General features: G+C 56.7%; 1 protein-coding gene across 4 annotated transcripts in view; it reads left to right on the top strand.

The window, feature by feature from the left end:
* LOC128154655 (collagen alpha-1(I) chain-like) overlaps window positions 1-27,223 on the top strand; it is a 98,186-nt gene that overhangs the window by 64,918 nt on the left and 6,045 nt on the right. For 2 of the 4 annotated variants that reach the window (XM_052815582.1, XM_052815586.1), the window contains 44 exons: window positions 2,519-2,557; window positions 2,684-2,737; window positions 3,554-3,607; window positions 7,426-7,533; window positions 8,272-8,325; window positions 9,432-9,485; window positions 9,616-9,660; window positions 9,941-9,994; window positions 10,749-10,793; window positions 11,181-11,234; window positions 11,320-11,364; window positions 11,730-11,783; window positions 12,200-12,244; window positions 12,499-12,552; window positions 13,354-13,398; window positions 14,038-14,091; window positions 14,546-14,653; window positions 16,413-16,466; window positions 16,799-16,852; window positions 17,046-17,090; window positions 17,727-17,780; window positions 18,033-18,077; window positions 18,811-18,864; window positions 19,600-19,653; window positions 19,861-19,914; window positions 20,145-20,198; window positions 20,556-20,609; window positions 20,796-20,840; window positions 21,155-21,199; window positions 21,558-21,665; window positions 21,923-21,976; window positions 22,293-22,346; window positions 22,567-22,620; window positions 22,926-23,033; window positions 23,458-23,511; window positions 23,822-23,929; window positions 24,265-24,318; window positions 24,444-24,497; window positions 24,760-24,813; window positions 25,238-25,291; window positions 26,052-26,159; window positions 26,374-26,427; window positions 26,578-26,631; window positions 26,926-26,979. In XM_052815582.1, coding sequence (XP_052671542.1) covers window positions 2,519-2,557; window positions 2,684-2,737; window positions 3,554-3,607; window positions 7,426-7,533; window positions 8,272-8,325; window positions 9,432-9,485; window positions 9,616-9,660; window positions 9,941-9,994; window positions 10,749-10,793; window positions 11,181-11,234; window positions 11,320-11,364; window positions 11,730-11,783; window positions 12,200-12,244; window positions 12,499-12,552; window positions 13,354-13,398; window positions 14,038-14,091; window positions 14,546-14,653; window positions 16,413-16,466; window positions 16,799-16,852; window positions 17,046-17,090; window positions 17,727-17,780; window positions 18,033-18,077; window positions 18,811-18,864; window positions 19,600-19,653; window positions 19,861-19,914; window positions 20,145-20,198; window positions 20,556-20,609; window positions 20,796-20,840; window positions 21,155-21,199; window positions 21,558-21,665; window positions 21,923-21,976; window positions 22,293-22,346; window positions 22,567-22,620; window positions 22,926-23,033; window positions 23,458-23,511; window positions 23,822-23,929; window positions 24,265-24,318; window positions 24,444-24,497; window positions 24,760-24,813; window positions 25,238-25,291; window positions 26,052-26,159; window positions 26,374-26,427; window positions 26,578-26,631; window positions 26,926-26,979 — 2,604 coding nt within the window. The remainder of the gene's footprint in view (window positions 1-2,518; window positions 2,558-2,683; window positions 2,738-3,553; window positions 3,608-7,425; window positions 7,534-8,271; window positions 8,326-9,431; window positions 9,486-9,615; window positions 9,661-9,940; window positions 9,995-10,748; window positions 10,794-11,180; window positions 11,235-11,319; window positions 11,365-11,729; window positions 11,784-12,199; window positions 12,245-12,498; window positions 12,553-13,353; window positions 13,399-14,037; window positions 14,092-14,545; window positions 14,654-16,412; window positions 16,467-16,798; window positions 16,853-17,045; window positions 17,091-17,726; window positions 17,781-18,032; window positions 18,078-18,810; window positions 18,865-19,599; window positions 19,654-19,860; window positions 19,915-20,144; window positions 20,199-20,555; window positions 20,610-20,795; window positions 20,841-21,154; window positions 21,200-21,557; window positions 21,666-21,922; window positions 21,977-22,292; window positions 22,347-22,566; window positions 22,621-22,925; window positions 23,034-23,457; window positions 23,512-23,821; window positions 23,930-24,264; window positions 24,319-24,443; window positions 24,498-24,759; window positions 24,814-25,237; window positions 25,292-26,051; window positions 26,160-26,373; window positions 26,428-26,577; window positions 26,632-26,925; window positions 26,980-27,223) is intronic. The other 2 variants (XM_052815584.1, XM_052815585.1) reach the window with 2 other exon arrangements.

The following is a 27,223-nucleotide window of genomic DNA, read 5'->3' as shown; positions in this document are numbered from 1 at the left end:
AATGCAGAATGATGGACCGGGAAAGCAAGGGACATCAGTGACCGTCCCAGAGCAGCTATGGCTGTTAGGAGCAGGAAAGGCTATTGAGCATCCCTCCTGGTGAAACAAGCCTTTGCTGTTCATGGCAATTGAGCAAAAACAGCTTAAGGCCACCGTGATTCTGCCCCAAGCCCCCGTCCCACATTTTTGTTCATGACATGTTGACAGACATTGGGTTTGCCAGGAAGTTGTCTTGGTGTAACTCAAGGGATAGGAACCGTTGGTGTCTTGTTCTGGTAGTGTTGACTTTGGTAGTGGTGGAGTCCCAGAAGCCAGGGAAGGAGGAAGGAGAACCGGAGCTCCCTCAGTTATTAGGGAGCTCAATCTGCAGCGCTAGAGTCCTTTCTCTTTATCTCTCCCAATACCTTTAAAAGCAAGAGGTCAGGCTGGGAAATGAGGGCTGGTAACATTAGAGCAAAAGAAAATATTGTTCCATGCAAAAAGGAGGCAACCTTTAGGGATTTCCTGCTACTGAAAGGTCAGCAGCTAATGCAGTTCTGTGACTGCGTGGCTTTATGGCCCTGTGTCGCAAAATGGAGTGGTTTGGAATGCTTAAAGAATCACTTCCAATGGTATTAGCAAAAGAAAAATGATTTAATAGGAATTTATATAAAAGCACGACTTCACAGAATTCAATGGCAAGGTTCACTCTATTACTTAATACCTGGATGAAACGTACACACCATTTTGCAACGCCCTGGGGAGGGTGGCCAAGACCGTGTTGCAGGGCATGACCTGCTCCCTGCAGAGCTGTCGGAAGGGTTTTCTCTGCCCTGCTCTCAGGCTGGAGTTTTACAGGAGGACAGATCCATACGGCAATCACTCCCCATCCTCCATCCCCTCCGTTTGCTTACAATGCCTGTACCCGTCACGCAGCTCCCTGCTGACCAGAGCTGCAGCGAGCAAAGCGCCGACTATTTCCTGCTGAAATTGTAGAAGGCAATTAATTTCTCTCCCCTCCCCTTGGCATCTGGTGCTCCGAAATATGAGTTCACATCTCTTATGAGATTCCCCCCCCCCTTTAAAAGGTTGGATTTTTTTTTTTTTTGGAAGCCTAATGAAATAATATCCTGTCCCAAGTGAATCTGAATTCACTGATTCCCAAGACAAGGCAAAAGCATTGGCCATGCTCCAAGAGCCCAAAAAAGTTTTTGTGAGCAGCTTTTGAGGGAAATAAGAACTGGCTGGACAAGAGGACCATGGCCTGGCCCTGGCAGGCTGGCAGGGACTGCACCCGTTCACTCACAGTAATCAATTTGGGATCAACTTGAAAGGAACCGAGATGCCTGGTGCGGCGTTAGAGCTAGTTAAATGCATCCATCCATCATCTGCCCCTGAGAGCCCTGCTCATTATTAGAAATATTTCCATATGTTGAAAGGTCTGTGTTTATTTTCGTTAATGAGTTCCTTGGCTTTTTCCCTTCTCTCTCCTCTGGTATCGGAGGATAGATCTTTGGAAGGGGGAACAGGAGGGGGTTTCCTGGCACCCCCGAGGCTGAAGCTGGGGAGCATGTGGGAATCCTGCCTCTCCAGCTGCTTGGGATTGGGGTGATGAACAAGGGGGGAGCTTTTCTTAGCCTTTGATGCAAACCAGGATTCAGAGGAGCTGCCTGGACCATATGTCTGGGCTTACTGTGGGAAGGAAGAGGAGGAGGTGGAAAGGTGGGTTTTGCCTCCTGAGTGTCTGTGGTTTGTGCTGCTGGGAGGCCAGGAGGATGGCTGGTAGCTGAAGATAGACATTGTTTTGTTTCCTGGGCATCTCCCAAAACTTGGCGAAACGTGGCTTGGACGTGTGCGGAGAGGAGGCTGTGCCGTGAGTTTTTAGGACCTTTATGCTGGTGTTGAAATACTGTGGGATTAGCTGTGGCTACAACGGGATTAGCCCACCCTGTGGCTTTTGGGTGGGTTTTTTTCCCTCTTTGTGGTCATCTGGTCTTCTAAAAAATTGGAGGTGCATGAAAGATATGGCTGCTAGAGGCAGCGAGGAGAAAGCCTGCTGGCCATGACTGCTGGAGGATCTCCTCATCTGGGGTTTCAGATGGGGCTGGTCAGGATGAGGTTTCCCACCTGGGGCAAACTGCAGTGTTGAAACAGCTGGTTTTAGTCCAACCTGGGCTAAATATGACGGTACCTGAGCTCACCAAGAACATATTTCCAACCTCTCCACATGCAAAATGTTTCTGGTGTCCCACGGCTGCTAGGGCATCCATGGGAGAGCTGAATTTCAGAAAACTTCAGAAATGGGGTCTCTGTCTTCATTTGTTAATGAGGACAGCAGTTCCTTATCTCCTGCATGTTGTCCTCAGATTAAGCCTTGTCCTGTGACTTGCATACACATAGTACAAAAAAAAAAAAATTAATTGGCAGACTGGTTCATTCCTGTGTCTTCCCAAGCAACAGGAAAAAGACTTTGAAGTCAGCAAAAAGGGATTTAGGTTTTTTTTAACATTTTGCTTCCCTCTTCCCATTCTCCTTTCAGCAATCATCTTTTTACCAGCTTCTACATGCAGGCTGGCCGGTGAGTATTGCTGTTAAGCAACTTTCTGTGGTTTGGTTTTTCCGCGGCTTGGTCAACTGGGTTTTCCTCTCTCCAAGCACTCAGTCAGTGAGATTTGTTTTACCAACGTTTCTCTTTTTAATCCAGAGAAAACCCGGAGCCCCCGGGCCCCCAGGGCATCCAGGGAAAACAGGAGCACCTGTAAGTAAGAAAAGCCCTGGTGTCCCCTCCGCGGCTGGGTGCTGCTTGGCCCCACTGCCACCCCGGTTGGCCTGGGGCAGCTTGCAGAATTGATGTCCCCAATCACTTGCACAGTCCTGGGCTGCTCAAAAAGTATCTGCTGCCTGGTGGCTTCTGGCATGCTGTAATTAAGGGCCTTGGGATTGGATTTCAAAGAAGCCTAATGGTTTGCTTGTCTGCTTCCCACCGAAACCCGGGTGATGTTTGATATCTAACTCCCTGGGTTTCATTGGCAGACACAGCTCCTGCCCCTCTGTCTCTGCCAGCTGAACAATGCTGGCTTATCTTCCCCAGGGCATCGGGTTCCTGCCCCCGTGTTTGGCTAGGGACCATGTGGATCCCTCCCAGAGGCACAAAACCAAGCCAGAGAACAGCTGATGTAGTACTTGTGTGGGGCCAGCACCAGGCTGGTGGGTCTGCAGCCCCGTGCCCACACAGCCCGTGGGATTGCTTCCCGCCCTGGCTGGCCTCTGCAAACAGGGCAGCGCCATGAGGCAAAAGAAACAAAGGCAAAACGCCTCATCCTGACCTCCCGTAGGACACCAAAGCAATGGGGAACCAGATCTGTTGCTGCCTCCAAACCTGTCCTGGCCGCTGACCCTGCGAAGGCGGGCAGGGTGGCACGTGTGCCGAGGGATGTGAATCCTCCTGCTCTGCCCTTCCCGAGGCTGCCTCTGTGCATTGCTCGTTGTCCAGCCCAGGACAGCCTCTGCAAGGCTCGGGCTGCCCTCAGGATGGGGCAACATGTTTGTTGACTCAGTCCCTGTTTGCGTGCAGGGACCCTGCGGAGATCCGGGGGAGCCGGGTGAGAAAGGCCAGCGGGGGTACATGGTGAGTGGGGGTGCTGGCGGGGATGCCTGCCTGGGGAGGGTGGGGGGCTTGGCTGTGGGGAGAGCCCAGTTTGGAGAGGTTCAGTGTGCCCTTGGGGCTGTTCTGGGGACCCTTGAAGACCCTGCCCCTCTTGGATCAAACCCTGGAGCGCTGGGTGAGGGAGAACTGTAACAATCAGGTTTGCCAGTTTGGGAAAGTGCAAGGAAATGTGTGCCTGGTTTGAAGGGTCATGGGAGGTGATGAGCCAGTTCTCTCTCTGGGGACCTTGCTGTGGCTGGCAGGGGTGGCTCTCCACAACAGGCTCGTTCCCTTGACTGAGTCCATGCTGCAGGTCCTCTTGCCCTGTGCTTGCAGCACCCCGCTCCGGCAGGTGCATGGGCTCAGTGACTGCTCAGCACAGTCCCTTTGGGTGCTGGACTCTGCCCTGTGTCACCCAATGCCCTCCCAGGCAGGTGGACACAAGTTGGCATGGTTCTGTCCTTTTGTGACCTTCTGGAAACCACCCACCTCCTTCCCCGCAGCTCTGGCTGACGGGATGTGTGAGCTCTGCCTGTGCTTCGCAATAGGATCTGCTGTGTGTGTCCTCGTGGGACCCAGCCACCTCCCCTGGGACCAAGCAAGCACAGCTGCCTGTGGGGTTTGGATGCCCCGTGGGTAAAAGGAAAGCAGACATCCCAATCTCCCAGCATTGCTGGAGCTTTCCACCTGCTCTCCCAACCGTGCTCGCTGGTACCCAGCCCTCGTGGGAAGAGCTGGTGCATCCCAAATCTTGTCCCTCTCAACAGAGCTGATGCACGGGTGTCCCCCAGCACCTCCCTGCCTTTTGCTCGTTTGTCTTGGTTGCTGCTGGGCTGCTCCAAAGGGACAGCAACGCCCACCCCTGCTGCTCCTCATCTCCCTGTTCACCCATCTACGGGAGCAATCGTGTTCCTTCAGCCCTCCAGTGTTTCCCATCCTGCATAGCATCTCTCCCCAGAGACCTTAACCACAGCGTCGTGGTCCCCTTGGCACCCTCTCAGCAATGACCTTTCTTTCCTCCTGCCATCTTCTTTGTCATTGTGTCTTCCTCTCCAACACTGGGGTGGCTTTCCCTCTGGCTTGAGAAGAGGAGCCACGGACAGGCTGGGCTTACATGGATCGATGCTGAAGGAAGATTTGGATGGCCTGGCCAGCAGGACACAGACTGGTTCCTGGCAGCTGTGTTGAACCTTTGAGTCCCAAAAGCTCATGGCAAAAGTTGGAGTCAGTATCTTGGGCAAGAAACACAGCTACATCATCAGGCGCTGTGTATCTGCTCTCCATCACACGTCCTGCTGCTAGGTGTCCTGTCACCCCTGGCCCCACTCCCTTGCAGCAAGGATTCACCCCAGGGATGGTGTTTTACTGGCTGCCAACATCTGGAAGGTGTCACTGACTGTATTAAGCCGGTTGAGTGTAAACACTGGAGTCTGTCAGCGTAGCTTAGCCAAAAGGTGCCAAAGTTATTCTCTATCTTCACATAAACAGGAACTGTGAGGGGAGTCAGCAGTTTGGGGAGGGGCGGGAGGTTAGCACAGAAATGGAAAGGAGCAATTTTTTTCCACCCATCACAAGTCCATCTGCAAGCCTGATGTCTTCAGTTTGGGGGGCTGTGTCACGGCCGCAGCCCAGTCCCCGGCCCCCTGCTCTTGCTTTGGCAATTACCAAAGGCTTTGTGTGGCAGGTTTCCACCAGGGAAACCCAACTCAATTTTGGACGCAGCTCTTGACCAGCCTGGGGTGGTTTTTGTTAAGGCTCATGTTTCTACTAGACCTTGGCCCAAGAGGTCTTTGATGCCTGTTCAGGTTCCAGCAGGTCTCCGCTCCCTTCTCTCACTGCCTGCGGAGGCTGACTGGATGACAGCAGGGGTGAGGAAGAAGAGGAGGGAGTTCATCCAGCTGCATCTGCCCCTGAGCACATGGTTGTGTTGGGTTTGCCTATGATCTGTTTTGCATTTGGCCCATCTGCTCTGGCTTGCCTGCCACAGAGCACAGCCAGAGGTACGTCACAGCCCAGGTCTCTTTCTTGCAAAATTGCAAATAATAATGAATATTCCCCAAAGCTTGGACTTGGATGTAGAATGGGGCAAAAATGCTGACTTTTGGGCTGGGTGCCTGTCGTAGTTTTAAGCCCAGCCGGTAAGAAAGCACCACGAAGCCACTCGCTCACTCCTCCCCCCTACAGCCCCGGTGAGATGAGAAGAAAATATAAAGGCAGGTTCGCTGGTCGAGACAAGGACTGGGAGCGATCACTCCCCACTTATGGTCACGGGCAAAAGACAGACTCAACTTGGGGAAGAAACAAAATCAATTTAATTTACTACAAATCAAATCAAAACAAGGATATGAGGAAGTAAAACCAAGCCTTGGAACACCTTCCCCTCACCCTTCCTTCCTTCCTGGCTCAACTCCACTCCCGATTTCTCCACCTCCTCCCTCCAGCGGCGCAGGGGAACAGGGGATGGGGATTGGGGTCGGTTCCTCACACCTTGTCTCTGCTGCTCCTTCCTCCTCAGGGGGAGGAGGACTCCGCACTCTTCCCCTGCTCCACTATGGGGTCCTTCCCGTGGGAGACAGTTCTCCACAAACTTGTCCAATGTGGGTCCTTTCTGTGGGCTGCAGTTCTTCAGTCACAGACTGCTCCAGCGCGGGCTTTCCCACAGAGTCACAGCCATCTTTGGGGGCATCCCCCTGCTCCGGCGTGGGGTCCTCCACAGGCTGCAGGTGGATATCTGCTCCACCGTGGACCTCCATGGGCTGCAGGAGGACAGCCTGCCTCACCATGGTCTTCCCCACGGGCTGCAGGGGCATCCCCTCCTCCGGCGCACCTCCTCCCCTCCTTCTTCACTGACCTCGATGTCTGCAGAGGGGTTTCTCTCACATTCCAATCTCCTCACCCACTGCAGGTTCCCCTTCTTAGCTGGGGAAGCTTCTAGCAGCTTTTCACAGGAGCCACCCCTGCAGCCCCTCCCCTGCTACCAAAACCCCACCACACAACCCCAAAACAGTGCCCCAAGCATACATGGCCACTAATGAGCATGGGGGATGTGTGTGGCTGGCTGTGTGATGCTGAAGCCCTTGGGGGAGGGAGATGGAAAAGCACAGCTCCCCAAAACAAACTTTTCTATTTTTGCAACCTGATTCTTCACTTGAGAAGTAACTGAGGTAGATGCTTCATTCTGCCCTTCCTTCAAACTCTGACTTTACAAACTAAAACAAAGTCCATTTTTTGAACTTGACCAAATGTTCCAAAATTTTTGAGAAATCCAATCAATCAAAGCGATTTGAAGGGAAATGTCTTTGTTCCAGACTGCTCTTTATCCTGCCTTAATTCAGAATTGCCAGTGAGCTAAGGCATAAAAAAAGCTGCCCCTAAGCTTTAGCTGGTGATGCCCAATCCAGAGGATCTGCTCAGGCTCTTGCATGCGGGAAAGCATCAGAAACGGCTTTGCGCGTAAGCCCCAGAATCAAGAAGAAGATGCAGAGGGCTTTCACTTGACCTTCTCTTAATGCATTGCTTCTTCCCTGCGTTCCACTTTGTTTCTTGCTGGATGGCCACTGGTTGCGACTGTCCCGCAGTTTCAGTCGGAGAGCCTGGGCAGATCCACATGCCCAATGCTTGCAGCGCCTGGATACACGAAGCTTCTCCCCTGCCAGCCTTCCCCGTATCCTTGCGAGATACTTGGTGTTTAGCAGGTGTTGCTGCAAAAGTACGAGGCAGGCAGAGCTCAGCGTTTAATTTATTGGTTTCATAATGATGTGGATTTTTTAATTTTCCATGCTTGCCTTTTTTCTCCCCAGGGTGAACCCGGGCTCCAGGGCTTGCCGGGACGTCCAGGCTACCCCGGGTCGGATGGCTTCCCTGGCCTGGATGGCAAACCTGGGCCGTGGGGGCTGCCGGGAGAGCAGGTGAGCCACGGGCAAGCAGGCAGGCAGGGCCATGGCATGGCCAGTGTTGGGGTGGGGAAGCTGCAGCCCCAAGCCCTGGGCAGGAGACAAGGGGCTCCTAATGCCGCTGCTCTTTATGTTCACTTGCATCCTTTAACTAAAATATTCCTCCTAAGTCTACAAACCCAGGCAGTCCTGGATTAGTGCCTCAAGGTTCATGTTTCCCAAATAAAAGGGCTTTAGAACATCACATGTGTGTGTTAAGGTGCAGCTGGGATAACCTGAGTGCTGCAGATCCTGCATTGTGGTGGGCCTGAGCACAAGGGCTGGGCTGCAATTCTGCATCTGAACCTCCTAGTTGCTTTTACAGAATAAAATAACTGGGGGGGCAGAGAAAGAAATGAAAGCAATTATGGGCTGCCTGGATAGCATTCAAGCTATGAAGCTGGTGACTTGTTGGTGTGACGGTCCCTGCCCTTTTCCAGACCCCTGGCAGCAATCCCTGGGGAATACAGGCAACGTGCCTGAGCTTTGAAGCTTTCTCAGGGGGCTTTTGGAGGATGGTGACAGGGACTGGACCATGCTGAGAGGTTTGGGGCTCTCAATAGCCCCCCGGGAGTCTGCACCGGGGTGGCTGTGGGCAGGAGGCAGCAGCTGCCGGCATGGTGGGGAGTGGGGAGTGGGGCTGGAGCTGGAGATGGGTGGGAAGTGTTGGGCAGCCCCTCACTGTCTGCTTTGCTCCTTCTTCCCTCTCCCCAGGGACTGCAGGGCTTCCAGGGTGACCGGGGGCTGGCTGGCGAGAAGGGAGAAGAGGTAAGCTGGCTCTCACTTACTTAGCAGCTCAGTGCTGTGAGCACGATTTGGTGCCGGTCCCAGCACGTACACTTAACGCCAAGCAGTAAGAGCTTTTCGTTACTGGTTTCACTGGTGTAGCACCGGCAGCACCTGGTACCCATGTCCCCCCCCAGGCTGAGGTTGCGTTACGGTGTGGGATGCCCTATTGCCACCCTCCAGCTGTGCGGGATCCGGCTGGAGGCCGCCCTTACCGCTGTGCCCGCTCAGCCTCCAGCTATGCAAGTGCCCTGTGCTCCGAGCTGCCCCAGCCCAGGGGCAGCGGGTGCTGCTAGTGCATGTCACTGTGGTCCTTCTCCAGGCTGTTCCAGGGGCTGGTCAGCCAAGATACAAAATGTACATAAAAAAGCAAATGCTAATGGTTTGTCACCTTTTTTTTTTTTCTTCCCACCCAGTCTTTTTAAGGCCAGTGTTAGCTAAAATTTTTAGAGCTGCCCAGGAGATGTTGGGGTCCTCTGAGGTCTGATCATACTGGGGTGTTTGAAACCAAATTTGAAACCAAATTTATTCTTTTCAAAACAGCAATCCTATATGGTTCATCATACATCTTTTCTGGCCCGTACTTTGTACCCTCTTGCCTGTGACCATGGTCCCAGCATCCAGACAGATGTGCTTGAGCACTCGGCAGCTGCGGACATGTGAAGCTTTGCAGCGCTCGCATGGGCCCACAAAGCTTTTCTTTTTCTTCCTTACTGCCTCTCTGTGCAGCGCAGGGCACCATGGTGTCCTCCAAGGCACAGGCGATGGGCATGGCCCTGCCACCCGGTGCAGCGCTGCCGTGGAGAGCCCCGTCCCAGCCCTGCGGGCGCTGGGACACCTCCGTGTCACCGTTGCGTGTGGCATGGTGCAACACTAGTTTGGGACACGGGAGCAGAGTAGCCACAATGGGGTGGCACTGTGCTGGGGACAAGCAGCCAGGCTTTTCTTCTGGGGCTACCTCATTCAGCATGAGCTTGAGGGTCCCCATCCCCCTGCACCACACCAACAGTCCTTTGGGGCGCAGCAGCCACGTTTCAACTCCTGATGGCCCAGCTGCGGCTCACAAGTTCTTGTTGTTCCCATTTCAGGGTTTCTTGGGTGACCCTGGACCAGTTGGGGAGAAAGGAGAGAAGGGAGTGAAGGTGAGGGTGCCTGTCCTTGCTCTTCGCAGCCCTGCCTGGGTCGGGCAGGGGGTTGCTCCTTCCCTGCCACGGCCCCCCAGCCCCAGATCATGTTCTCTTCCATCGCTCAGGCTGCTCTTGGCTTTTCCAGGGGGTGAAGGGAGAAAATGGCCTTCCAGGTCCTGCTGGGCTTCACGTGAGTTAACTGGGAAGGCGGGGGTGTCTCGCCCTGCCGTGCTGGGATTGTTCCTTCCCTCCATCCCCTTTCCTGGGCCAACCCCTTTGCTTCTCTGCAATGGCCCTGAGCTCCATCCCTGGCTCCAGCCTACATTCTCCTGGCTTTGGGCAAAGCCCTCGTGGTCTCTGTGTTTTCCCCAATCCTCCTGCAAGACAAGGGACAAAGGCTGCCGCCACCTTGGGGTGAGCACCTCGGGGCGGGCACCTCGCTGACACACCGCTCCTGGCTTCTCTCCCAGGGGATGTCGGGTCTGAAGGGTGTGACAGGCTTCCAGGGTCCCGTGGGGCCGGAGGTGAGTGGTTTTGCTTTCTCTGTGTCACCAGCCCTCCCCGGAGAGGTGCAGGAGCCTGCTGCTCCCCACTGGAAAGATGGGTCTAAGGAGGAAGGAGTTGGGCTTTGCAGATCACTGGCACCGCTTTGTGGTTCGCTCTTACAAAATCCTTGTCTAACTTTTTTTTTCTGAGAGCTGGACCCAAACTACAACTGTGCCTTTGTCCTGGAGGTGGCTCTTGTTAATGGGGATGCTGCCCCAGAGCAACCAGGCACATTGTCCCTCTGCATGTTGGGGACAGGAGCCTCCCCTCGCCTCCAACATCTCCCAAGTGGACATTTGCATCCCAGCTCATTCTCCCAGCTGGTGATGAAGAGAAATGAGCCTTTGCAGAGCACATTGCATTGAGGTTTATTTTAGGTGACCACCTTCAGTTGAGATGAATCCCACGCTGACAGCACCTGGGTTTTTCCATGCTGCTCTCAGCACACTGATAGCTTAACTGCTGCCACATCTTTGGGAGGCATCCTACCCAGGGAAAGCTTTGCAGAGGATTTAAAAGGAAAATTGAAGTGGTTTGGTGGTGGTGCATGGAAGCATGCTCCAACACGAAGGGAGCTGGGGAGCCAGGGGCTGGCCAGGTAGCTCTTCAAAGAGACATCAAGTAGCTGATGCTTGATGTGAAGAAAAGGGGGAATTTGGGTTGTGAAGACTAAAAGGAGAGAATCAAAGCAAAACAGGCTAGAAAAATGGCATCTGTTCTCTCCTGCTCTAGGGAGAAGGTGGCTCAGTGGGTCCCCCAGGCCCTGCCGGCCCTATGGTAAGTTGCAGCTTTTCGGTTCAAACCGCTGCTAAAACGCAGGCGGTGGCTGGGCTGGGGGAGCTGCTGCCTTCTGGCTTGCAGCAAGAGCAGAGCAGGACCACCATGGGCAGGCTGGGACATGCCATGATGTCCTGCCTAGTTTCATCCCTTGTGCTGATTTACACCTGAAAAGGATGTGTCTGCTTACAATGCAGCCTCCTGGTAGCAGCAAAAAAATGCAAAAGGACAAGTGGTGTTAAAACTCACGCACACCAGTAAAGCCCTCCCCAGCATCCCCACTAGCCCAGGGCTGCCTCTGCTGCCATGGGAGATGCCAGGGGGACCCCGTCCCATCTCCGGCACGGTGCATGTGGCCGTAGGGCTGAGCACACTCTCATGTTGCAGGGAGAGCCAGGCCAGCCGGGATCTGTCGGATGCCAAGGCGTCAACGGCTCTCAGGTGGGTCTGCCCGGTTCCCCTCCTTTGCTATTCGGGATTTTCTGGCCACTGCACTCACCCTGTCCCTTCCCTGCTCTCTCCCCAGGGAGAAATGGGCCCTCCTGGCTTGCCCGGGCCCCGGGGCCCCAAGGTACGTTGGTAGGCACCTGCACCGGGGGACGAGCAAACCTCATGGTCATGGGGTGTCTTGGGAGAGCTGGTGGGGGAGCCGGGAGAGGAGGGTGTCCTGAGGGTCACCCAGCCCAGAGGGGTCTCCTGCAGCTGGGCTGTGATCTCAACCCACCCCAAAGTCTGCAAAGAGGCTGAGACAGGGGTGGGAATCCTTTCTGTGTCCCTTGCAGTGGTAGGGGGGTCCCATCACACTGGCCAGCTGGGACCCCTGGAGCTCCTCAGCAGTGCTATATTTCCCAGGAGAGGTTTTGCACTGCAGGCTTTGCACGATGTGTGCAGGGATTTGATTCTAACAGCAGCTCCTCGTCCCCCGCTGCTTTGCAGGGACCGCAGGGCTTGCAGGGGAGACGCGGCCCCCCTGGCCCCAGGGGTACGCAGGTAAGCGGGTGCCGTCCTGGCTCAGAGCCCACCACGTCTCCAAGGTGTGGGTGTCCCCCCCCTCCATGCGCTTGCTGAGCGAGGAAGGAGCTGCTGGGACTTGTCCCCCATGTGCTTTGCAAATGGTTGCGATGTCCTTGACCCTGCGGGTCTTTATGGCCACCCGGGAGCTGGTGGGTGGGAAGGGCCGTGTCCCGTGGGCAGGCTGCTGGCTGCAGCCCCTGCTCTGGGCAGGACGTGCAGGCGGGGGGGGCAAAGGGAAGGGTGAGCTGATGGGGGGACAGTCCCTGGGATGTGACAGGCAGCTCCTGGGGGGCTGGGCAGGGTTCCTATGGGCTGGGGTCTCATCCGCAGAGCAGGACAGTGAGCAGCATCCCTCTTCTCCCAAACGTCCTCCCACCTTTGCTTTTCCCCAGGGCCCAGCTGGGATGGAGGGATCTGCTGGTCCCAAAGGAGACACCGTAAGAGCTTCTTGCTGGCTCGCTTTGACCTTGGTGGGGATGAAGCCCGGGCTTGAGGGCTTTCCCTGGAGGGACCTGAGAGGTGGGGTGACGAGTCTCTGCCCCGGCTTTCGGAGGGGAGAGGGGGGCAGTGCTTGCAGCAGACCTCACAAATGAAGCCTGGAGGTCCCTGGCAGCGCCGGGGAGGGGACACGGTGGGGCTGGGTGCTCTCTGCCCAGTGTGGCATGAACCGATGCCAGCACTCCTCTTGCAGGGCGCAGACGGTGTCCCCGGGCTGAGGGGACAGCCAGGACAGGAGGGCCCTGGGGTAAGTCCATGGGAGCGGGTGGCTGAGTGCGAGGTGCTCTCATCCTTCCCCTCACAGCCCCCCAAAGCACTGCAGGGGAATGCCCTGCTCCCCCCTGCCACCCCCAGCTTCCCGCAGGGTTTGTGGCACAAGGGCTGGTGGGGATGATGGCCACGTCCCTATGGCCATGCTTATCATCTCCAAACTCCAAAGCTCCTCTGACTCTGCTGCTTGCAGGGACCTTGATTTTATTTATTTTTTTTCCTATGGATTTATCAGCAGAGATGCCCCAACCCTGCCTATCCCTTCCCTGGTGCACAACTAGGTGCACCCCTTTTCCCAAGGGGTTTGGGTGCTGAGCTGCCCTTTCCAAAGGGTAAGGGGGCCAGGGCAGCCTGGCCTTCCTCCTGCCTGACCCACAGTGACCCACCTGAGCACAGCCCTTGGCGCATTTGCTTCTCGTGCTGAAACCCTGACATGCAGAGCTGAAAACTGGTGCTTGCAAAAGGGATGACGGATGCAGGGTGGGATGTGGGTGGTGCATTTTGGAAGCTAAGAAGGATCTCGTCCTCGTGCTGGGGGCTGCTGTGTGGGTAGGGGCAGCCTTGGGAGGGCTTAGGCATCCCCTGGTCCCTGTTGGGGAGCAAATCCCACCATGGCAGCATCAGCAGCAACTCTGTAGAGCTAAACTGGTGTCTCCCATTTATCAGTGTCTTCCCATCCCTGTAGTGTGGGAGGGTCATCAGCCTCCATGAGTGCATGTGATATTTTCCTTTGTGGTTTGTTTATTTTTTAACTTGCATTTTGTCTGTCTCTCTGAAGGGGTTTATTGGCCTGCCAGGTTCAAAAGGCACCCAAGGAGAGTGGGTGAGTGACAGCACCCATGCCATTCCTGCTTGGGATGCAGGAGAGCCGTGTTAGAGCAGTCCAAAGCACCAGCTTTATGTTCTTTGCCTGTGTTTGGACTTGACATTTGAATAGGTGGCAACTGCAGTTGTTTGGGAAGGCAGAGCTGCACTTGGGCTCACCTTGCTGTAATAAGAGGAGCTTTCAGACATGGCAGCATGACCTAAGATATCATCTGCTTTGGGGAGGCACAAGGGAAGTGGGAATGCTTTAGCCTGTGTTAAGGAACACAGTAATGAGGACAAGGTGCCGGTTATCACTGTGCTGCTATCAGGACAGTGCAGCTGGGGTGCCACCACCGGCTGCTGCAGGCATCCTACCTGCCAGGGAGCTGGGGCTGGGATTGGCATGGGGTGCTGGGGGCACTAACGGTTCGGTGGTGGTTGAACCCAGAAGCTCTGGAGCCCCCTTGCCATGAGGAGCAGATACAGCATGTACCTGCTCCCAGCTCCAAAAGGCCCATCAGGAGGAAAGCCCTGATCAAAATTGGGCAAAACTAACTTTCTTTGATACCAAAATTGGATCATAGCATGCTTTGGTTGTAAAGAGTGGCATAATGTGTTTTTCTGAGGGTACCCTCCACCTCTGCTGCTCTTGCAGGGCTGTCGAGGTCCAGATGGAGCCAAGGGAGACCTGGGAACCAAAGGAGACAAGGTACCATGTACCCAGGCTTGCGGGAAGATTCATCGAGCTCCTTCCTCTTCTGTTGTTCAAATGTGCTATTTTCCAGCTGGTGGATGGGTGGTGTGGATGTCCAGGGACCCAGGGGCATTTGCTTTCAGGGACTGTGACAGCTGGGCAGCTCAGGCTGTGCTTGATCCCACCACGCTGCCGCCCTTGATCCATCCTTCCCTGCTCCGTCTTGCTTTGGCTGTTTAAAAATGTTATATTGCCCCATTGTTGGTGCCCCAGGGATGCTCTCAGAGGGGGGGTCGTGGGGTGTTCACCCAGAGTGGCCCCATGCCAAAGGCTGGGTGTGCAGAGAGCCGGGGCAGCAAGCGATGGGCTCTCCAGGGGGTTCTTGCCTGCGGGTCGGGAAGCCCCAGGCACTGTCTGTCCCTCCTGTTTGCAAGCCCTGCTGTGACATGCTGCGTCTTATTCCTCCAAGGGTCCACGGGGAGCACAAGGAGCAAAAGGGCCCCCAGGGACTCGGGGCCAGGTCGGCTTGCAGGGCTTTCCCGGCCCCCGAGGAGCAGCAGGGCCCCGAGGACCAGATGTAAGTGCCGCTGCTGGTGCGGGGTGTCGTGTGGTGGGATACCTGTGCGCCCAGTGTTATGCCATGAGGTGGGTGGTGTGGGGAAGGGACAGCCCTGAGGGATGCAGGCAGTGTGGGCAGTGCTGTCTTGCCCCAGCCCTGCCCAGGGTGAGCACTCGTGCCTGCTCCTGAGCCCGGGCGATGGGCAGCATGCCTTGGTGCCTGCCCAAGAGCCATGCGTTGCAGTGTCGCTGGTGCAGGCACCGCAGATTTCCAGGTTCCCTCTCTCCCACTGCCTAATCCCAGCTCCCCTCCGGCATTCCAGGCATCTCTGCCACCCTGTGCTGCCTCTTCCTCCTCCTGCGGGCTGAAGGCACTGGGCTGTCCCCAGACAAAAGCCCACCTGGCAGCAGTACTGGTATTTCCTCGCTCCTTGGGGCGGTGGGAACTGGTGCGGGCTCAGGGAGCCCTCTAACGGCATCTCCCTCTGTGCTGCTCGGGCTCCGCTGGCCCCTGCTCGGCTGCGGGGAGCTTTGCTCAAAGCCCCCATCCTCGGGGTCACAGGTGCCCCCAGCGCCGCAGCACTTGGCACCAACAGAGCTTTGACTCAGCTGCTGCAAACCCCTCCGGCTGTGCCCCCATCAATGACCCGAAATTAGCTGGTGGGTTCAGCGATGCGAGGAGAGAGCGGGTTTAGGCAGAGGGTTTCCAGCAGGTCCGAGGGTAGCCCTCCCCAGCTGCCTCTGCCCAAGCATCTTTGCAGGGTTCCTGCTGAGTCCCTGCACCAGGTCAGCACCCTTCGCAGGTATTTTGAGAGCACAGGGTTCACAGATCACTCTCTTGAACTGGGCTCCCTGCCTCCTGGAGCCTGTGCTGGCAGCTCCGGAGGGCTGCGGTTGCCCAGCCAGCTGCCCTGCTTCTCGCCCGCTACGCTGCCCGGCCACGACCCTCGCCAGCTCCCAAGAGCCAAGCACAGCAGCGCTCAAGGAACCACAGAAACAAGGCACAATTTTTAAAGGGCTTTTTCCTGCAGTGTGTGATCTGAGCGAGCTGTCAGGACGGATGAACCCAGCTGCAGATCGATATTTCAACCTGGGAACTGAAGCCAGGCTGGCTGCTTATCTCTAGTGGTTTCCAGCTTCTCGGGAGACGGGATTATATTTTCCCACCCACCTTTCTGCTCTGCAGCATCCCCCTGAGTGTGATGCCCTCCCCCTCGGAGGGCTTTTGGGATGCCTGCCTGGATTTGCTCTCACATTTGCTTTTCAGGATGAGAAACGCATCCTCCCACCTCTCCAAGAGATGGAGACGCAGAACGACTCATCTCGCTGCCAGGCAGTGCCTTTTCCACCCAGCCAAGCAGTGCTGCCGTCACACGCATCGGTCTGGAGCAGGGGCCCAGGCTGTGCCTGCCCTGCTGGGGCTGTAACTGAGCAGGCAGGAGCCTCGGCACATCAGTCCTTTGAATTGCTTTTAATTTGATCAGCAGGAAACAGAAATATTCAACTGTGCTGTTTTGGGCCAACACTGAACCCGTCGAGCTTTTATTTTTCTGGCCAATTTTATAATCCTGGGGGACGGGGAAAGTCTCCATCCCCACCCCGAAGCTCGACTGGTGCCCCAGGTCACATTGCCATTTAATTAACGTCACCTCCGGCCATGGTCCCTGCGTTTCTCCCCTACACGAGGCAGGGGGATGGTGGCTGCCGCGGCTGGGGGAGCAGACAGAGGATCAGAGGCTGCATTTGCCCTGGCCGACTCCTCTCCTCTCTCCTGGCAGGGGGAAGAAGGCCAGATCGGCCCAGCAGGGCTGAACAGCAGTGAGGGACCCAAGGTCAGCACCGGCATTTTCTGCTGCATCCCCCGGTTTCCTACGGGCTGCCCTCATCCTCGCGTGGAGGGCAGGGATGCGGCCACCCTGCCTGTGAGCTCCAGCACGTGTCCCAGCACCCAAGGGACAGCATCGCAATGCTCCCCTGGGGAGGGTCCCCAGCCTCTTGGCCCCCCTCCCCATCCATGGCATCCGTGCACCTGCTATGGCCGTGCACTGACCTGCCAACGTGGCAGAGGCTGGATGAGTCCCCTCAGCGCTCGCCAGGATGGAGGGGCTGGGGAGACCTGCAGGGTTGCCTAAAATGACTCTGTTTCCCTTTGTGTGAATTTTAGGGAGGCCGAGGACCTGATGGCCTGAAGGGAAGCCCAGGACCACGGGGAGCCCGGGTAACTAATGGGGTGCTGGTACTTGTAGCATCTTTGGCCGTGGGAGATTGAAACAACCTTGGAGACCCCTCGCTGGGTGCCTTTGGATGTGCTGGGGCTGAGCCGGGGCATCTTCAAGCACCAGCTTTGCCTCCAAATCTGCCACTTTATTCCTGGCAGAAGGATGCTTTTCTTAATGCTTGCTGTTTTCCAGGGCCGCGTGGGTCAGCGTGGGCTGGTTGGCGTCCCTGGGCTGCCTGTAAGTAGCAGATGACCTGTGTCCCTGTGCTGGTGCATGGTGCCGTCAGCACTGGGTCGGGGAAGCCAGCTCTTGGGGAGCAGCATCCCGGGATGCAGCCAGATCGGAGGGTTGGGCTCTGCTTGGGAATTTGCACAGGATAAGTTGGGGACGAGCACGTCCCCAGGCTTTTGCACGTTGCGTGAAGTGTTTTGACAAACCACCTGCCCAACATGACAACTTCCCTCTTAACCCTGAGCATAGAAAATTCAGGAAATAACAACTTTTTAAGAAAACTCTGTTATTCAGAGTCGTGTTTGGTGAAGGAGCCAAGAATAAATAGCTGGGGAAGAGGGGGAAAAAACATGGTCGAGGTGTTCACGGTGGGAATGGGTTTCCTCCCACAGTCATGTTATTTCCCAGCAATTGCATCCAAAGGTGGGATGGAACAGGGAGGAGCTGCAGGAGCTGTGCAGGGATGAGCTGTGCACTAACAAACCCATGGCTCGATACAGACCAAACGAGCACCCTGGGGACCGTGCCACCACTGATTTGCCACCTTTTAACACCGGAGGGAGGCTCTGGGGCTGGATGACCCCTTGATGGGGGCACCCTGCCACCAGGCTCTGCTTTCCTGATATGAGACTCTCCTTCCAGGGCTCACGGGGCATCCCGGGAGCAGAAGGCGCAGAAGGAAAGCCTGGTACACAGGTTCCCATCCTACACTCTGTACTTGACTGCGGGTGAGGGCTGGGGCGGTGGGTTGTATCAAGAAGGGGAGCTGAGCCCCATGGAGGGGGGGACTTCCCAACCTCACCACCCCCATGGCCATGTGGGTCAAGACCTTGACACCATATTGGGCCTTGCCATGATGTGCATCAGCTGGCTCTGGGCTGGCATGGTGGGACTGGGAGAGGCTGCCTCTGCCTCCCCATCCTCATCATCACCTGCCTTGTCCTGCAGGGTTCCCCAGGGACCATGGGCAGCCCGGGCAGGAGGGGACCACCGGTGAGTAGAGCTGCACAGCTGTCCAATTTCTGTCTTTCTTCCCCTCTGCTTGGCTCTCTACCCTTGGAGATGTGCCTCAAAAGCATGTCCATGGGATGGGGCATAGGTGGTGGGTGGCCCTGATGGAGCGAGACCAGCCAGAGGGTGCTCCTCTGGGTGCAGCTGCAGGCAGGGATCTGCTGAGAATCATGCTGAAGGGTGAAGGACAGGGAATGGGGCAGTGCATTTAAGAACTGGCTATTGCAAAATGATTTCTCATCCCTGGCACTGCTATCCAAAACAGGTCCAGCAGCAAGTCCTGGGCTGGCGGCAAGCTTTCCCTTCTGCAGGATTTCTAATATTTGTTTACCTTTGCTCTGAAATGCAAAAGAAAAAATAAATAAATCTGGCACTTCCCTCAAAACAAAATATGAAAAATATTCTGCTCTGGGTCAAAGAGACGCACCTCTGAATTTACTGTTAGCATTGCACAGCACTGTCTAGATGCAGTGTGGGTGTTGTGTGCGTGTACACACACAGCTGCAGTGCTTCAACAACGAGAAACCAAAAAGCTGGTTTGAAGTGGAAAGCACCAGCGCTACCTTCAGCAGGCTGAGCCATTCGTCTGCGCCTGGCCCCAGGCGCTGCACTCTGGTTTGGGTTGGTCTTGGACCACGCACTGCCAGGGGAGAGCCTCTCCATGCCTCCTACTTCTGCCTTCCCTCCATCGCTCATCTTCTGCCCTTTTCTCCAGGGTTTTGCTGGCTTGCAGGGGGGCCGCGGGCACACAGGACCTCCTGGATCGATAGTAAGGAAAAAAGAAAAACGTTCCTTCTGCATGAACTCTGCATTTTCTTAGGTGGGAATTCAGCAGGGCTGGCCCCACTGGTGGGGGATATGTGAGTTTCCCTCCTTGGGAACTGGCAGGGGATCAGGGCGTCTGTAGGAGCTGATCTTAACTTATTGTTAAAAAAACATTAAAAAAGCCTCAGTGGCAGAAATAGCTGGGGCTATGGAAGAGCAGAATAATTTCCCCAAGGAATCGGCCTGCCCAAGGGACTTTGCAGCTTCCCCGACCCTAGTGGGGTCTCTGTGGGGACCCTTCACACCTGGGTGGCTGAATAGCAGCGTGGTCCTGGGTCCTGGGAGGAGATCAAAGTGTTTGCTCCACCCCAGGTGGAAATGAGTGGTACAGGTTCAGAGAGGACAGTCCCGTGTCCTTGCCTACTGGGATGGAGACCCAGAGCAGCTCCTGCAGCTGGAAGAGCTCCTCCCTGAGAACCTGCTCGCAGCTGGGCTTGGTGATGACCCTGAGAGCAAGTATCGTCACCTTCCCCAGTGGCAGCCCTGCCAGAGAGCCAGCCTTGGGGTGCTGGTGTGCAGGAGCCACCAGGATGGGCCACAGTGGCAGAGTTTGTCCCCAGCAACCCAGTTTGGACCAGGTCATGCCTGTCCATAAGCACACGGGCAGCAGCAGTGGCTCGGCAGGGCTTGTCTCATCTCAGCCTTTTGACTGACACCTCCTCCCCAAATATTTCCAAAGGGGTCTCTGGGAAAACCTGGACCTGACGGAGACCTGGGTTCCCTGGGCCCAAAGGTGAGAGCTGGGGCTTGGGGGGGCCATAAGCATGCCGGGGGGCTGGTTGGAGCAGTGGTGGTGGTGAACAGCCCTGAGAGGCTCTTGGCTGCCGTGGGGAGACCTGGGGGGATCCCCTTGGTTTCAGATGTGGACACAAAGGATAGGAAGATGCCTGCCCGCACCCCAGGAGCAGAGGTTTGTTAATGCCCTCATCTTGCCTGGCAGGGGCTGCCTGGGAAGCCTGGCTCCGAGGGGCCGCAGGGACCTGTTGGCACCTATGTAAGTGGTAGACCTGCCTGCGGAGGGGGGTACGGTGCTGCCTGCCTGCCCGTAGGCAGCGGCTATCCCAGCTGCCTCCAGCCAGGCACTCACAGTCCTGCCAGGGCTCCTGTGGTGCCCAGGGTCCTGCCTCTCCTTGGGCAAGAGCTCAGCCTCAGCAGCTGCCTTCTCCCAAAACCCCGGAGATGTTGGGCAGCCCCAGCTGCCTCCTAACGCTGTGCTCTCCCCAGGGCTACCCAGGACCTGCCGGTGACCGCGGGAGGCCGGGGCGCAGGGGAGACAAGGTAGGGCTGGGAAATCTGGCACAGCAGTTAGGGGATGCGCTGGGGTGGGAAATCCAGGCTTTGGAGACATTTTTGGGTTGGGCTGTTGAACCCAATGGATGGGTTTGGGTGGTGTCTGCGAACAGTCTCCATCAGCCATGCCAGGGAGGTTGCAGGGCTGGCAGGAGGAGAACAGCTAGAGCTGGCTCTCACATTGGGCAAACTGATGGTTCTCCAGCACTTCATCTGTCCAAAATCCTGTGGCTTGTGAGATGCCAGGCAGCTGTTGTTTTGGAGTTTTGGGGCTTTTTTTTCCCCTTAAGAGGTTATTGCATTAAAACATACAGAGGAAAGGAAATATTTCTTGCCTCCTAACAGGGAGAAATGGGAGCCCAAGGCCCACCGGGATTTCCAGGAAAAGCTGGTCCCAAGGTGAGTGCCGTTTGCTGCCATCCTGGGCAGCTCCAGCCCCACTGGAGAAGCACTGAGCAAGTCACCGTTGCTGGGCTGGGTATGGGAAAACGGGAAATCTTTGCCATTGGCATCAAGGGGCTAAACTGGGGAGAGGAGAGCAGTGAGGGCTGCAGTGTGGGGCTCTGATGGTGCTCTCCCCCCCAGGCCCTGCCAGGTCCCCCTGGTCCACGAGGTGCTCCCGGCTCCCAGGTAGGGCTCCCCGTGCTCCCCGTGTGCCTGGCTTGCTCTGCCCCCTCTGCTGTGGTCTCCTGCAGATATGCAATACTCCACAATATATACCATGTGCTATCTACAGCATTAGCAGCATGAATCCTGGACCCTTTTGCATGAGCAGGCAGGACCCTGGTCCTGTTTGTTGCTGGCTTGGTTTTGTCCTGATGCTGTATGGACACCATTGAGGTGGCCCAGGCACACAGCGATTGTCCAAGCAAAGCCTCACCCTGCTTGGGGTCCCCTGTGCCTTCTTGCCATGACCATGCTGCTGAGCATCCTTCTTGTTTCAGGGCAGAGTGGGAGACCCAGGTCCTCGAGGGCTTCCAGGGCTGCCTGTAAGTGGGAGAACTGCAGCCTACAGAGATGCTCTGTAGGCTGAAGCTGGGTGATGTCTGATGGGATGAAAGACAGGTGCCCACTCTGGAGGCAGCTTTGTCCCCTGGCTTGTTGTGGGACAGAGAATGACCCAAACCCTGCATGGGTGGCTGGGTGGTGACAAGTTGGGTACGGGGTGCAGTGCCCTCCTCCACCTGCAGTGATGAGGCACTGGTACCCACCAGGTGCAGGTGGTACCTTGCAGACCCTGTGGTGGCCCAACAGCTTCAGGCACGGGGCTCCCACTGGCATTGCCCTCCCCGGAGCTGCACCCTGCACTACGTTTTGGGATGCCTAAGTGGCCTTTTGGCCTTGCAGGGCATTCCTGGCACGCGAGGGCTGGACGGCATCCCTGGGAAGCCTGGGTCGGCAGGAGAAAGAGGGGCTCCTGGAGCGGCTGGTGCTGCTGGCCCATCGGGGTACCCGGTGAGTGCAGATGGGGTTCCTTCAATCAATGCCCAACACAGCCAGCAGGACAGGGTCCAACAATTTTCCTGGTGCAACACTTTTGGGGATCTCCCTAAAGCACCTGCAGGAAGGGAAGGAAAAGAGAAGCTGGTGCGTGGCTTCTCTGCCCGTGGGGATGTGGCATGCAGGGGCATCCCAGACCCCCACTCAGAAGCTGCAAAGGCCTCCTGAGTTAAGGCAAAGCATTGCTGCTGATAAGGGTTGTTTGTTTTCAGGGCCGGGAAGGTCCAAATGGACCTGAAGGGCCTTCAGGGATGAGAGGAGAGAAGGTAAGGACAGAGAAGGTGATTTCATTCCCCTTGCCAGCCCCGTGAGTCAGGTGCTGCCCAGGCAGGCAGAGCCTTGGGCTCGCTCCGCTTGCCCGAAGTGGGGTTTCCTCCCCAGGGCTGTAGGGACAAAGACTCCTCCCAGTTTGGCCACTGGCTTTGGCCAGTGGGATAGGGATTTATGTGTCTGGTGCGAGATGGGAGAAGAGCCTTGCAAGCCCTCCTGCAAATGCTGGGTGTCCAGGGCAGTGGGGTCTGCGGGGGACCTGTATGGAGAACCACCATGGCTGCCTGTCCTAATGTCTGTGTCCTCTGGCAGGGTGATGTGGGTGATCCCGGGGAAGGTGGCATCAGCGGGCTGGATGGTGAGCAGGTATGTCAGCTGGGGAACCCTGTCCTTCCCTCGGTTGGGGCTGCTCCAGCCTGCCTCTCCCCACGTGCCTTCTCCAGGAATGGGAAATGAAGGGAGGAAGTTGCTGATCCTCAAGTAACCCAGAAGGTTAAAGCTGTGTCTGCATTAGCTGAGCCAAAGGCTTTGTGCAATGTGGGGTAAATGAGCTGTACTAGGGCTGGGCTGTGTGTTTTCTCCCCAGGGACCACCGGGACCACCGGGAGCAGAGGGTCAGCTGGGGCCTAAAGGCGAGCAGGTCAGTTCCTGCTGGGTGCTGGGGGTGATACCGCCGGCAGCGCTGGGTTTGCCTGGCCCTGCTGCTGCAGGGGCAGGCGGGCACTTAAATCCACCTGGGGCTTTTTTAAATCGTCCCCCAGCACGCTCATGCCTGGGGGATTCATGTTGCTGGGCATGGTTGGGGTCTTCAGGTCCCCTCAAAGCTTGGGTACCTGGTACAAGGAAAACTAGGGTGGCTGTATGGTGAGAAATGATGGAGGGCAGAGCCAGGGTCAGCTGGAAAAGACAGCCAAGAATAATCCTGGTTGTCTTCATCCTGTCCAGGGAGAGGCAGGAACTCACGGAGCTCCGGGCATCAGAGGGGATCCTGGGGAGCCAGGGGACGATGGGCCAGAGGGACTGCTGGGGAGGCCCGGGGAGCAAGGAAAGGAGGTACGTGTGCTGGCTGACACCACGGCGGTCACTGCTGCCCGCCGGCATCCTCTGCCAGGGGATGGGGACAAGATGGGGATGGGAAAGGTGTGCCGCCCGGTGCACTGGCTCTGGACAACAGACAGGCTGAGATGCCCCTGGGGAAGGAGGGGGCTGATGCTTTGGAGTCCCCTTGCTGGGCGAGGTGCTGTTTGGCTGTGGTCAGCATTTTGTCCTCACTTGCTTTTGGGCTAGCATGGGTCACAGCTGGGGGTAACCTCCCGGCGCAGGCGAAGCTGCAGAGCCATCCCTTACCCAGCACCAAAATCCCAGCCAGAGGACGGTGGAGAAGCCTGTGGAAGTCAGAGCTCAGCTTTTAACCCACCCTGGGATGGGGCTGGGGAGCAGCCACTGCACCTGATGCCAGTATTTCCCCTTTGGGCAGGGTGATGCTGGTGATGCTGGAGACCCAGGCGAGCCAGGATTGCAGGGACAGAAGGTGAGGAGTGCCTCTAACTTTGTCCCTCCTTGCAGCACCTCAGGAACACCCATAGCCTGCTCAGCCTCTTCTGCTCCATTTGCCGTGGTGGGGCCAGAAGCAGGACAGGGGTGTCCCCGTGGCTGAGGACCACTGGAGATGCAGGGCTCAGACCTGGCATCAGCACCCTTCCTGAGCACCCTAGGGTGAACTTCTGTCTGCGGCACCCAGTGAGAGGGTGAAACACGTCGTCTCCCTGCAGAAGCTCATTTAATTGCTACTCCTTTTTCTTCTTCTTTGTGGTGACACCTGTGTCTCCATCCCTGAGCAGGGTGACGCTGGCCTCAGGGGCCTCCCTGGAGCGCCTGGCCCGGGAGCTGCTACAGGGGAAATTGGAGAAAAAGGCCATAAAGGAGAGAAGGGCCAAGAAGGTTTGCTGGCAAGTACAGAGAGGGGCTGCCTCAGCCCACCAGGCTCCCAGCATCCCCCCAGGCTGGCAGTTGAGTGCTGGGTGCCGAGGAGGGGGGCTCACCACCCCCCGCAGGAAACCTTGGGCTCCAGGAGCTGCAGAAAATACTAGAAATTGGCAAATCCCCATAATTAGAGAGTTTTATGTCTCATGGGCATGACTACAAAATTGGGTCTTGTTTAGCACAAAAGGACAGTTTGGATTGGCAGGGCAGTCTGGGCTAATAGTGCCTCTGGCCAAACTCCAGCCTCCTGTCCCCTGGCCAGGCTGGGACCCTGCTGAGCACGTCTCCCTTTGTGTTCCAGGGTCAGGTTGGTGTCACTGGAGCTGCGGGACTTGCTGGAGCCAGAGGACGGTTTGTAAGTCAAATCATGTCCCTCCTCCCATTTTGGCTGATCACGGACCTGGCCGGGGGATGTGTGTGTGACTGGGAGTGCTGGGCAGGGTTGAATCAATGGGGCTCCTTTGCTTGTGCCCTGAACAGGGTGGGACGGGTCTCCGAGGTCCTCCTGGGCTCGATGGTCCCGAGGGAGTGAAGGTATGGTGGGGTGATGGCTCCAACCTTTCATTTCTGTGTGAAATACCCTTTTCTGGTCTTTTCCCAAGCCCTGCTTTCTGCCTCTGGCTGGTGGGGGATGGCGTGGTGTTGGCTGCGGTGGAGGAGCTGGGTCAGACCTGGGCAGGCTGGTGACCTGGGGGACCTGCCATGAGAGACTCCCTGCCTTGTTGCCTGAGATCCAAAGTCAACGAGGCAAGGAAGGGGTTTTCTGGGGACAGAGCTGTTTCACCTTCTTCCCCAGGGAGATCCAGGGCCACAAGGCATGGACGGACCCACTGGTGCTGCTGGATTAGAGGTACTGATGCCTGGGATCTTGTAGAGCCGGGAGCTGCCAAAGGCTTCCCCAGTGCTTCACCATTTCCAATACAAACCAAAGCCAAAGGATTTATTGCCCCTTAACTGCCCAGGCCAGGGGGCTCAGGAGTGAGGAGGGGTTTTTAACACCTCACATCTTGGCACTGACTCCCAGGAGGTACTTACATGCCCCCACCCCAAAAAGCAGACCATTTCAGTCTGGCACCCAGGAATGCCTTGTAGAAGATCCGCTCCTGCTATCGCATCACGTCCACTCCCATGTGGTACCCAGGTGCTGCCTAGGCACATGCCTTGGTCAGCTGAACGTGGTACGAGGGAGAGGATGCTTAAAATACCTGCAGAGGGCCTGAGCGCGAAGCACGTGGTGATGACGGGCTTATTCTAAATCCCCAACGTCACCCCAGGGACTCGCTGGAGATGATGGAGTCAAGGGAGATCGTGGCAAGCCTGGTTCAGCGGTGAGTACCGGCCCTACCCCTGCAAGACTTCCCTGGGAAAGAGGTTTGGTGGCATCTTGTGATGGAGCAGCAGAGCCTGGGGCTGGGGCTGTGTCTCACCCTTGGGGTGGCCACAAAGTGAGCTCTGCCAGCCCGAGCGCTGAGCTGTGTCTCCTGGGTCCTGCCTGCGATGGCTTTGTAACTGAGTCATCATTTCCTTGGTTTCCCTAGAGCCAAAGCTCCATAAAGGCATTTTAATACAGCTATTAAAAACTGTGCAAAAGAGCCACAGCGGTTGTGCAATTAACACTCAGCTGTCAGAGTCTGCCTGAGGCAGGTCCAGGGCATTTATTTTCCCCTCCTCTGCTTTCACGGAGCAAGTCTGCAGGTGTCTGTAAGGTCAGAGTGCTTCAGGAACCACCCTGTGCTCAGGAGCACTGGTGCTGCCCTGAGATGCATTTTGTGGTCATGGTCCTGACATGCACAGAGCCACAGATGTGTTACTGATGCCCTGCACTCAGCTGCAGAATAAATTCCATTTGCATCCCAGTTTTCCCACATTGCAGTCCCACTCTGCGCAGGCAAGACGTCCTTAACTCAGACGATTGCCTTTGCTGGGAGAAGGCGGGATGCGGAATAAACTCCAGTTAGATTTGCAAAGCAGACAGTGAGAGCCGACGTTCGGTGTAGTTGAAGCCCCTCAAGGGACGGCTGCTCGGACCCTGCTCCAGATGGGGTTGGGCTGGGATGTAACCAGTGCCCCTGTCTCTGTGCACTGCAGGGCGCAGCGGGTGCCCGGGGGCCGGTGGGTGCCCCTGGGCTCTGGGGCTACACTGGGCACGAAGGAGCCAGAGGAGTGGCGGGCGCCAAGGGAGAGCCAGGCCGGCAGGTAACTCCTCTCTGCCATGGGGAAGGGGACAGGCAGGGGACATCCCTGCAGGGTGACTCTCCTCGGCACAGCTCTGGCACCAGAGGTCCCTGGGGGGGACAACCCCAGTCCAGACCCCAGGGCAAAGCAGCTGGCTTCGTACTCGCCCTCCTGCCTTCCCCCAAATAAGCCGGAGGCGATGCCAGCCTCATGTTTTGTCCCCAAACGAACTCAGGGTCCTCTCGGGCCACCGGGCGAAGCTGGAGCCATGGGGCTGAGCGGCACCGAGGTGAGTGGGTTCCTCTGCTGCCCCACTTCTCTGTCTCTGGCTTTTCTCACAGGCCGGGTCTGCGCCGCTCTGACAGCCTGCCTGGGATTTGGGTGAATAACCCTGGAGCTTATTTTTCAGAGTTGGGTTGATTTTTGTTTTCCTTCCTAGGGCCTGGCAGGTGCAAAAGGGGAGCCGGGCAAGCCAGGAAAACCAGGGCAAACGGTGAGGAGTGGGATGGAGCCCCACTGGTTCTCCCTGGCACAGGCAGTGGGATGCTGGGATTTCCCAGCTGCAGTGAGGTCCCTCATGGGCAGCATCTCCTGCTCCTGCTGAAACACCCCCATGGCACCGCTCTGCCCAGCCTGCTCCAGAGAGGGAGAAAAAATCTCAAATGAAGACTTCAGCTTAGAGCCTCCTCCTGTGCATTCTGTGGCAAGAGCAGGGAGGGAGGCCAGGAGGGGACATCCCTGGTGCAGCATCCTTACGGAGGGGTTTCCTTCTCCTTTCGGATTTTAGGGGTCTCCAGGACAAGCCGGTCCTAAAGGGCGGAAAGGTCACAAAGGAGAAAAGGTACCTCTGAAATCCTCCTCTGCAGATGGCACCTGAAGGGGACCAGCTACTAGGCGTGGGGTGGCCAAGCCTGAGCTGGTCAACCCCACTGTGGTCCATGGAGAGAAACCAGGGGGAATCGCCCCAGGGGGGACCTGTTTCTCCCTGCTGTAAAGGCAACTGCTCCTTGGTGCTTGGCAAACACAGAGCCCTTAGATGCCCTTGGGCTGCCTTGGCTGGTTTTTGGGTGAGGGGCTGGCAGGTG

The sequence above is a fragment of the Harpia harpyja genome, chromosome 19, assembly GCF_026419915.1.
Source record: "Harpia harpyja isolate bHarHar1 chromosome 19, bHarHar1 primary haplotype, whole genome shotgun sequence".
Classification (NCBI taxonomy): Eukaryota; Metazoa; Chordata; class Aves; order Accipitriformes; family Accipitridae; genus Harpia; species Harpia harpyja.
The sequence above is the reverse complement of the archived record's forward strand: the minus strand, read 5'-3'. Positions and strand labels throughout refer to the sequence as shown.